The sequence below is a fragment of the Carassius gibelio genome, chromosome A6, assembly GCF_023724105.1.
Source record: "Carassius gibelio isolate Cgi1373 ecotype wild population from Czech Republic chromosome A6, carGib1.2-hapl.c, whole genome shotgun sequence".
Classification (NCBI taxonomy): Eukaryota; Metazoa; Chordata; class Actinopteri; order Cypriniformes; family Cyprinidae; genus Carassius; species Carassius gibelio.
The window spans coordinates 1,000,781-1,012,427 of record NC_068376.1 but is presented as its reverse complement, the minus strand read 5'-3'; the positions used below and the strand labels follow the sequence as shown (position 1 = coordinate 1,012,427).

At 41.3% G+C, this 11,647-nt stretch overlaps 1 protein-coding gene across 2 annotated transcripts in view; it reads left to right on the top strand.

The window, feature by feature from the left end:
- Nucleotides 1–214: 214 nt before the first annotated feature.
- LOC128015218 (ubiquitin carboxyl-terminal hydrolase 43-like) overlaps nt 215–11,647 on the top strand; it is a 35,228-nt gene continuing 23,795 nt past the window's right edge. For both annotated transcript variants that reach the window (XM_052598882.1, XM_052598881.1), the window contains exon 1: nt 215–1,726. In XM_052598882.1, the coding sequence (XP_052454842.1) occupies nt 1,597–1,726 (130 nt within the window). In that variant the 5' untranslated portion in view covers nt 215–1,596. The remainder of the gene's footprint in view (nt 1,727–11,647) is intronic.

Here is an 11,647-nt window from a genome sequence, read left to right as displayed (position 1 = left end):
TCAGAAACTTTAGACTTTATTGATTCTCGCACTTTAAGCATGTACATCACTTGTCAATGAGGATGTCAGGGCACTATAAATGGTTTATATTGTACAGCTTGATCATATTTCTCTCATTCACACCAACATCTCTTTTCCCAATTCAGAGCTGTTTATTATTATTATTATTATTATTATTATTGTTGTTGTTGTTGTTGTTGTGGGGTGACAATGATTTTGGTAAAATAAATAGATCCTTTTTAGTGCCTTATAGCTATAATGCAGTGAAAATTAGTGTATGACTTATGTAGAGTAACCAATGCTATATTTTACCATAATGCAATGCGCACATTCACATTCCATGCCTGATAAGATTTTATCCATACAGCACATTCCATACACAATGATGGTGGTTTTAACACATACAGAATGAAGAGAAAGAAAAATAATCACAGGAAGTTTATTTTTTAAATTTTTTTCATTTGGCAGATGCTTTTATCCAAAGTGACTTAAAGTTGAGGAATACAACATGTTGTAGATTAGTTTGTTAAAATCTTTATTTCATGCTTTTGATAAGTCAGTCCGTGTCAAAATATAGAGAACCACATTTAAACGTGATACACATTTATACATAATAAAATAAGCAGTAAATTAACAGTTTATTCAAGTTTTTAACTTATCTGCCTAACTAATTTAGTGTGTTGTATTGTAATGTATTACCCAAGGATGTATGAGGATATTATGCATCTGGTAAGGAATATATGGCCAGATGCTATTACCTCAAGGTAAAGAACCTATTACCTTCCTTCTTCAAGTTTTCCAGTTCGCAGTGCCTCCATGAAAGGGGCTTACCAACTACTAAGAAATTCTCAACTCTTTGCTCTTATTGTTTTATTCATAATTGTATTTGAGCGTTATTAAACTTTTATAAAGTGTTCGTCTCTTCAGCTCTGAGTAATAATGTGGAGAGGCTTACAGGATGCTGTGGCTATTTCTGAGCCACCCAAACAATATGAGAGGGCAGAAAACATCAGTGCAGGGCACAGCCTTCCTTAGAGATTAAGGGAAATAGATTACTGACTGCCTATTTTGCCTTTAGTGTACACCGATATCGATACTGAATATTATATGTTGGGTCAGGGAACAGATTTGTATTTGCCATGTTTCACAGAGCTTAGATTGGGTATTACTTGGCCATTTGGAAAAATTAGCCTTGTATTAACAGCGTATAAGCCCGGATAAACTAATGCAGATGGTGTCTCCCCCTTGTGGTGGGAGGCGATATTGAGGTGAGTGTGTAGAGAATGTGCTTGGCTTGTTCAGAATAGCAAACTATTATAATAACCTCTCTTCCTGTATAACAGAAAACAATAGAAACAGACCTACCACTGAGCCTAATAGTTTGTCGTGCCGAGTATTGGAGCTGAAATCCCCTTATCTGTTGATTTCTCATGTGACAACAACTTCTGGAAAAACAGCTGGAGAAGAATGTGAAATCTTCTTCGCTTACTTGGACCCACGTTTCTCATTCATATGAATAATCCGTTCCATGGTGTACAAGGTTGTTTAACTCTCAGATCAAAATGCATCTTTCTCTCATAGGTGATTTTGACAGAGATGAGCTCAAATGGGTTCCAGCGCTCTTTCTCTGATGAAGATGATATGACGAGTATCTCAGAGAGTGATGTCATCTACGCCTTCCAGGCTCCACCACTCTCCACCAGAGGAGGCTCCATGCGATTCTCAGGTACCCACTCAGTGTTTCTGACCTTTCAAAATCCTTTGGGTACCATTTCAGTTTTCCTTCAAACTGTGCAAAAATCTATTTAAACTGAGCACTGCAACTTATCTGTTTCATTGATTGCATTTTAGTGTTATTATGAGTGAGCTGTGATAGATTCATACTTGATTTTAATTGCCTTATTTAAGTCACAGCACGTTCCAGATTATCAAAAAGAAATATGACTTATATTCGGGAAAATACAGTATTTCTTGACTTTTTTATTTTTATTTATTTTTTTTGCTGTTTAAAAAGCCTAGGGCTATTGCAGACAGATGTGGTTTCTCTGGACACCTGTTTCATTGTTATCTGTCAGGAAGTTGGGACATGTGTGTGGTATTAAAAATATTTTCTTAAGGCAATTTTTTAAGACAAATGCATATAGAAGTCAATGTACCGGAGAATGTAGGATTATAATGAGATATTTACACAGAAATATTTCAAGTACACAGTGACTTCTCAGTCCACTGATATTTAAGCATAACTTCTTCCTATAAATGAGCTTACATTTTTTTTCAAAGCGATGTTCTTGTGCTGTATATTTTAAGTCCATTGAAGGTTCTAAAGAAAGCGTTCATCTTGAAGATTAAAAGGCTCTGTTAAATTAGAGATAAAACTCTGTTTACAAGTCTTCAGATAGTGTGGTTGTTTATTATGGCTGTCAGGTGGATGATTGAAGATTGATATCAATGCAAATTATGCTTATATAGATGTCAAGAAGAATGGATGATGAAGAAAAGGACTTAATGTGGCTGCCCCCTTGAGGGGCAACTTGTAGAATAAAGACTTGTAGTTTTTCTTGCTACTGGTGTGACATCTCTTGTAAAAAAATAAAATAAAATAACGCACTTAGCATACATTTAAAAAGAGTAGTTATTACATTTAAAAAAGTAGCTATTACTCAATATTAGTGCTGTCAATCGATTAAAAAAAATTAACTAATTAATCGCACAATTTTTAAAAATTAATCGCGATTAATCGCAATTAAAAGACTGAAACTTTTTGGATATGTAAATGTAAAATGTAAATAATTAATGTAAACTCAAGACATTTAAATTTAAATTCAAAATATTTCAATTCAAAATATGATTGTTTATTGGAATTTTTGTTTAACTTGTAACAGATTTTCTCATGTAAACAACATACCCGCAATAAACCATCAATATCCTCCAAATTAACTGTTGGCTTGAAAGCCATATTTATTACAGAAATAAAAACACAGGCATGTAAGTACCATTTGAATTTCAAAACAATCAATGCCAATGAAAAACAAAAATGATTTCCATGTTGAATTCTAAGTGGACTGAAAAAAATTCCAAAGTATAGTCATTGCCAGTGCTTTCAGTGGGCCTGTACGCACCAGTAGGCTACTTGAGCGTACCGCCACCTCTCCGTGCGCCCAGAACGTGCTTGTAGCGTACCGGTACGCTCATTTGGACATCTGTTTTAATAGAGGTTTTAATCTTTTACCTGCACTGCCGATTTTCAGAGCGCCCTTCACAATGCAAGCTTCCTAATTCATCCCACCCAGAGCAGAAACTACATTACCCATTCACCCTTAAGTTATACAAGTGAATAGCGCATGTGTCGCTTTTCCCACTGTTAAGTGTCAACAACTCAACGTGGCCAGAGAAGGTGTGTGAAACTCGTTGTGAGTTATACTAAAGCAAAATCTTGAGTATTTATTGTCTGATAAACATTAAAAACTGTCTGCGGAGGTTGAGTCGTCCTGCAGCCCCCGCTGGCTGTTCATTGGCTGCAGCATCTTTTTTCTAAGTTCTAAAAAAATACCGTAGATGGCAAGGCACAAATTTAGATATTCATTTATCTAATTAATCTATAGCCTATGCACAAAGACAATATGATCCTTTTGTCTCCTTTTTGTTTTAAAGCTTGATGAAGAGAGAGAGCGCAAGTTGCTGCAGCTGCGAGGAGGACAGTGATGCACGCGTACAGGAGTGATTGACAGTTCGCGGCACTGTGTACAAAAAATACTCCGCTACACAATTATTTCGTTTAAGCTTATTAACGTTAGCGTTACAGAAAGGTCTGATTTACGCACTGTTACAGTCATTGTTTTTTTTTTTTTTTTTTAAACAATGACATTTGAGTTCATGATTTTAATGTTGCTGTTTCTTGTGGCAGACTAAATGAAGAGTAATGTTTCTTGTGGCAGCCTGAAGAGTAATCCGGCAGAGTTTTGTAGGCTACTGAAACTTTCCGTCTAAAAGTCCTTCCTTGGTCTTATCCATATTTCTTTGCATGTTGAACACACATAGGCCACAACTGGAAATAAAAAAAAACTGCAACCGCGTTAATTGCGTTATTTTATTTTAACGCGTTAAATATTTCAAATTAATCGAATGCGTTAACGCGCTAATTTTGACAGCACTACTCAATATACTTCTAAAAGAAAATACTTAATTGAAAATCTAAAGAAATGTTTTCAGACATTGCATATTAATTGCAATGAAATGTATTGTAGTTTCAATTTAAATTAAATGCAGTTAGCTGAACTTTAGAGCGTATTTGTATTTTGGTATCTTACATATGTAATGTGTGCAACTGTATTGTTTATGTTGCTGTTTAGTACATTTATGAAATGTAAAGTTCACCTGTAGTGAATAATTTTAAAGCTGGTATTTGATCAAACATGTCTTCAAATGGCTTAAATGCATCTCTATACCCTTACATCATTAAGTATACACGGATTTGTGTATATTAAAATAAGTCCCCGCCTCCATTCAATGGCACCACCACAGACCTGCACCACTTTCAGTCAGTTAGCAAAAGCAAGTGCTATAGTAGACACTACACAATGGTATTCAGGGTGGTAATCTTGGATTAATGGTTATCACTATTTCATTCATTTAAAGGGGGGGGTGAAATGCTCGTTTTCACTCAATATCCTGTTAATCTTGAGTACCTATAGAGTAGTACTGCATCCTTCATAACTCCAAAAAGTCTTTATTTTTATTATATTTATAAGAGAAAGATAGTCTGTACCGATTTTTCCCGGAAAAACATGAGCGCCTAGAGGCGTGATGTGTGGGCGGAGCTAAAGAATCACGAGCGCCAGTAGGCTTTTGAGTTGAGCGCGTCTGGAAGCTGTGAAACAGATCCAGAGGCTGAAATTTGACAAGAGCAGCATCAGCAAAGGCGGTATGCTATGTGGTATGTACTGAAACTGTATATATTTGCTTAGCGGTTTTGGAAAATGACTAAGTTCCACTTTATGTCGTCTTTTTTTTTTTTTTTTTTTTAAGCTGTACATGTGGAAAGTGCAGTTTGATGACAACATCGCATGTTGTTTACTTGATGTGCTTACGCGCTGATAGCTAAGTTAACAACACAGAGATATTTGAAGCAGTTTTACTCACCGCATGTGGTTCCAACACACGATCGTGACCCTTTTCCGTTGGGACTGCATTATCCTTAAGAAATAAACGACGTGCAATCCGAAATGCAGGGAACAAACAAAAACACTTGCACAACTCCGTTGATGCTCTGTAAAAATAAACTCCATCCACTGGTCCCTTAATGCTGTTTCTCTTTTGGTAATCTGTGCAGGGTTGTCTTGCCCTGGCAACCAAAAACACACTTCTTTTGTGACTTTTCGCGACGCTCTCGCTCTGATCAGGCTGTGCTCAGCCTCTCTCTGCTCTGCTATATGGGAGCGCGCGCTCTTCTGCCGCACTTAGGACCCATATAAGGAAATTCCGCTCCAACTAACGTCACACAGAGCCATACTCGAAAAAAACTTTCCGAAACTTGTGACAAACCGGAAGAGGTTTTTTTGGAACAAAAACTTAATTTTTGAAACTTTGTCCATGTTTAGCATGGGAATCCAACTCTTTAACAGTGTAAAAAACTCAGTATGCATGAAATAGCATTTCACCCCCCCTCATTTAACTCGAGAATGAATCTGTGAGTGAATGTATTCAAATTCTGAATTGATTATAGCCCAGAAAGCATACAAAAAGCGCTCACCTAACAATCACTGAAAAGCTGCCACTTGTCTTAGTTTATTCCGTTATAATCAGTGAAGCTCTAGCCTTTATACTGCAGACATAATCTGTTATTTACATTGTGTCTACTCCTTGTTTATTATAACGCAAGAATTCAGGAGTGTGCACAAATCAGCACTGAACAAAACGTCTCAGGTTACGAATGTAGCCATGGTTCCCTGAGAGGGAACGAGACACTGCGTCCTCTGAAGGGACACTATGGGAAACACCTCGTCATGACCCGTGTCTGAAGCATACTTTGAAAAACGGCAACGTGTTGGCCGGGGCGACAGCCTCTGACGTCGCTACCGGCGCGACTATAATACGCGCCCGTAGGATCCGTCACTTATCTTCTTCGTGAAGCTTGCGTCCGAAGCATGGCAGGGAGCTAGAGGACGCAGTGTCTCGTTCCCTCTCAGGGAACCATGGTTACATTCGTAACCTGAGACGTTCCCTGTCAAGGGAACTTCGAACTGCGTCCTCTGAAGGGACACTATGGGGAACAGTATACCCACGCAGCCATGCTGAGGGGAGTGCAGGCCAGAATCATGGCAAACACAAAGTACCAACTCTACCATTTCACCGGGAGTCGCCCCTGGGACAGTTCGACGGCTGTCCATGACATTATCCCTTATGGCCAAAGGCCTAAGCTACATACCCAACTTACCTGGAGGCCTCGGCCCGGGGTAGAGCTGAAGGCTTGGAATCACGAAAGATTCCTTTAAAGGGATACGGCTAAGAACTTAGCACTGTTTATTACCAAGTCTTGCTTGTCACAAAGGAGGAGCTCTCGTGGCACTCTGATAGAGCAGCTTGTAGATGGAATGGCCCGGGAGCAGAGCAATTGGAGGACGGAACGCACAGATGAAGCCTCGGCCACGCCTGTACAATGGCGTCCAGCCCCAAAAGAGCTGGATGAGTTAGAGGAAGCCAGATGGGATAGTGCAACACTCTTGAGCCGCAAAACCGATCCACCCAGGTCTGGCCAACCTCTCTAACTCTGCTTCAACACCTTGGTGCGAAGGCGCCATTCCCCGAGCCTCAGCCCCTGCCTCAGCAGGATGTCTGCTCTCACAGTGCGTCTCAAAACAGTATGTAGTACTGGAGCGCTCTGATGAAAAAAACGAGAATTCAGTCTCCGATGAGAGGAGGACTCAGAGCTCCAAGCAGCATGCTCATAGACGACCCTTTTTGAAAAGGGGAGCGCTGCTAAACTACCACGAGAATTGCCCACACAGCCCCCCATGTTGAGGGGCGGTGCTTGAGGTGTATAACAAATACACACTGGTTGGATGAAGCCCAAGGAACCCCGGGGCTAATCATCTTAAGAAAGGGAACGAAGCGCATCGCGTAACCCTTACCGTACAGGATTTTAGCAAGTGCGCAGAGCCTTGCGTGCACACTTACCACTGCGCAAAGTGTTCACGTGCACACTGACCACCATGTGGTTTTGAGAAAGTACACAGGCTTAGCGTGTGTACAGAAAAGTTACCTGACAACCACTGTATTTGGGAGTTCACCTACAGAGAGGCCTAGATAGGCCTACTACCTGTTACCAGATAACCACCTCAGTGAAAGCTAATATGGAACTCGACTCCAGGGAGGCCTGGTGAGGCCTACTACTTGACAACCACAAACCGTGGGAGCTTGTTTTTTAGTGGAAACGCACAGCATGTGGGAGCTAAATCTCCAGGGAGGCCTGGTGAGGCCTACTACCTGACAACCACAGTATGTGGAAGCTCGCTTTCAGAGAGACCTGGTGAAGCCTACTATCTGAAAAAAGCACAATATGCGGGAGTCCACACAGCCCCTCATGTTGAGGGAAGCGATGCTTGGGGTGTATAACAAATACACACTGGTTGAATGAAGCCCAAGGAACCTCGGGGCTAATCATCTTAAGAAAGGGAACGAAGCGGAGCGCGTAACCCTTACCGTACAGGATTTTAGAAAGTGAGCAGAGCCTTGAGACAGTGCGCAAAGAGTTCACGTGCACACTGAACACCATGTGGTTTTGAGACAGTACACAGGCTTAGCGTGTGTACAGAAAGGTTCCCAAGCATCGCAGAGGAGCTGGATCGCACGGGAGAGGCGAGCTCCACCCCTCAAGCGAGGGGAGCATCCCCTGAGGCAGTACATACAAAAGGACTCCGTAACTACCACCTCCCCGGATGCGCCAAGCGGCCAGGCGGCCCCTCAGGGTGACCTGGTCGGATATCCATGAAATTCCCTGCAGTGCTGTGCCAATTCTGACGATCAGCCAGGCTCCTCGGGAGGGGTGTGGGACGAGCAACCGCAGAGTGCTTGCTTCCCGCACACGGAACTCGCTCCGCGGTGGGTGTCGCACCCTGGGGGGCAAACCCACGCGGCACGGCCGCCTGCCGAAAGCCTGTGATCATGGCCAGAGCACAAGGCTGGAACTTAGCATTGTAAAGGAAACTCACAGAGTTTGTTAGTATACATTACCACCAGCAACATAACACCCATAAGCAGAAAGGGTTACATACTCACCCACCCTCCTGTACTGGAGTCCCGCTTTACGGGGCGCCCCCTTTTGGTCCGGACCGTCAGTAAGGTGGTCACTATGAAAATAGGACAACCAAAAACATAACAGGTCCAGGATAGGAGACTGTTATGTGAGAAACTTTCCACCTAACCCCGATCAGGTGGAGGGCTGGTGGCTACAGGAGAATTAGGTAGGGAAGAAATAAAACAGAAGTTAAAAACATCCAAAAGGAAGTGACGAACTCCTAGGTATCGCTCCGATCCGGACGAGAACGCTGCCCCGTCCTTTGAATCACATCCCTTAGACCTTGCTTACCTCTTCGGGACCCTCGATTCCTCTTGCACCTGCCCTCAGGCGGGGGAGGAGCGCGAGCCGCGACACTAGCCTTCTGCGCCCGTCTTCGATACTCAGATCGAGATGGGCCAGGACCCCTTTGTTGTTCGGGCTCTGCTGCTGCATATGATTTACCATTTAAGCGGGATGTATCCTGGAAGGGCTTAGATGGCAAAGAGGGAGATTTTAGAGAGGATGTTCCCCCACTGAGAGATAGCTAGCCAGCATCTCTTCTACAGGGGGCATCCTCTCATAGCCGTTCTCGTGCATGCCATCGATATCAACATAACTCGTATGCTGAAACCGATGGATGCGAGAGAAAAACAGCCTCTTCCATTCCTTTTCGACTTCTGCATGTAAGTCAGGCAAGAATGGGAGGCTCACCTGGGCTGGTGGGCTATGGTCAGATAAATAACGCTCATCGAGGCTACCTCGCGACGTTACCTTTCTGGCACGCTTCCATGGCAAGTTTATTTATTTATTTATTTTTATTTTGCCGCGGCGCGATCCATAACCTCTAACAGCTCCCCATACGCAGAGCAGGAGAAATGAGCGGCTAAGCCTCAGGTTCTTCGCCACTCTCAAATATCTCCTGCTCTTTCTGGGTAGAACCCAGCAGAGCACTAACTTCAGTGTCAGAAAGGGTTAATGACAATGCATCTTCCTCCCGAAGTTCGCTCTCGTTTCCCGCCGGAGAGTGTGAGAGGAAAAGTCCCTCTCTACACTCCTCAGCGAGATCCACCTGTGATCCCCACGAGCTCATTCTCCTCCATGCCTCGGCAACGGCGGGTCCTGAGCCGCGAGATCCAGATGACAAACGAGAGCGGAGGTTTTTCACAGAAAAACGCTCGCAGTGCGCACAGATTGCCCCCTCAAGGACATCGCGCGCGTGCTCTTCGCCCAAACAAGAGACGCAAAGACTGTGTGTGTCATCAGGTGCCAAATAACGCTGACATAGATGCACACACTGTTTAAACGCCTTAATAGTGGATGCCATGATAACAATAATAGATCGCTCTTACCGTTCTGGTCGTTTCTCAGATGCACGCTTCGAACAAAACAGTTAATGAAGACGAAGAAGATAAGTGACGGGTCCTACGGGCGCGTTTTTATAGTCGCGTCGGTAGCGATGTCAGAGGCTGTTGCCGGCCAACACGTTGGCGTTTTTCAAAGTATGCTTCAGACACGGGTCACGGCGAGGTGTTCCCCATAGTGTCCCTTCAGAGGACGCAGTTCGAAGTTCCCTTGACAGGGAACTCTGGATTCTGACTAATATAAACACCTCTGATTAGCCATTGTGATCAAGAAATGAACAGCTATGTCTGTGATTCTCTATATATTACACAACCCTGCAAAAGCATGATGTAAATAGAAACTGAGGAATTTGCACATGGTTTGTATTTAAGCAAAAAAATAATAAATAAATAGACATGTAAACAACGTTTAAAACTTGATTTTCACCACAGGGAGCTTTAACTTTAAATGTAACACAAACTCAAATAACACAGTTCAGTTAAAATTATAATCAAGTAGTCTACTTTACATATGCTTCATAATGCCAGTCAACACATCAAAATAAGTGTAAGAGTATGTAAGTATGATAAAATATTATTAAAACACAAACTACCAGTCAAAAGTTAATAATTAATGCTTTTAAAATAAGTATCTTACAGTATGTTCGCCAAGGCCACGTTTGTTTGATCAATAATACAGTACAAACAGTAATGTTGTAAAATATAACAATTAAAAATTACTGTTTTCTATTAAAAAAAATGTGGCAAAGCTGAATTTTAATATACCGATTTGCTGCTCGAGGAATATTATTATCATTGTTAAAAATGCGACTGTACATGTACAGTAAATTCATTCACAATTAAAGTTGTTTATCTTTTTTATTGGACACCACATATTATCAGTATATTATAGGGTCACCTGGTTCTGTCAAAACATTTTAATTGTGCAGCTGCTTGTCTGGCCATCAGAGGTTGCCTAACTGAGTGTATTTAAACACTTAATATATTATCCATCTTAATTACATTACTGATCATGGCAATTACTTATGCAGTCACAGTTATCATCATGTAGCATCAGTGACTACGTTTACATGTGCACCAATAATAAAATTATTTCCAATAATCAGAGCAAGGACTTAATCGCAATAAGATGTTTACATGACTCAAGCAAACCTCTTCTCTCCAGTTTACATGCAATTTTCATTATTCTAAGTATGGTTATTTTTACCTTAATTATTCACAAACTTCAGAGTACAAATTATAAACTCACATACATTAGGCCTGTTACTGACCACTGTCCACTTACATCAAATGCAAAATATTGCAGAAGTATTGGATGGTTGTTTGGTGCAATGATGAAAGTGATGACAGTGTTATATTATTAAAGGGATCATTTGATGCTATTTTGTATTAGGTGTAATAGAATATGTTATCATGCTTTAATGTTAAAAAATAAATCATTATTTTTCACATACTGTTCATTATTGCAGATCCTCTATACACAGTCTTTCTAGAATGTGTTGATTTCTACAAAGCCCCTACTTCAAAAAGTGCAGTGTGTTCTGATTGGCCAGCTGAGCCAGTGCGTTGTGATTGGCTTAACAACTCAAGCATGTGTTGGAGCTTTAGCTTCCAAAGCAGTTATAAAAACAGTCAATAATGTTGCATTATGGGCATGTCCTGTTTCAGCTCTACTTGAGTATCCAGTGTGAAGCAGAACACATAGTGAATCATGTTTGTTGTCTTGTTGCCAGTTAATAAGCAGAGAAAGTTTGCACACATAAATCCAACTCTGTCTGCATTTGTGATCGTAAGAATGACAAGCAATATGTGTTACTCTACACTTCACCAAACTCCACATTTGAATAGTCAATAGCAAATTATAAAACATACCTACAGGCTCGGATTCAGAAGCGCCAGATTGTCCTAGCAAAGTTGGAATTTGCCCGTTTTTTTTTTTTTTAGAGACAGCCTTTCTGCACAGCCAGCCTGGTACTCTTCCAGGTTCAGCAAACTTTCCTCTGTAAAATCC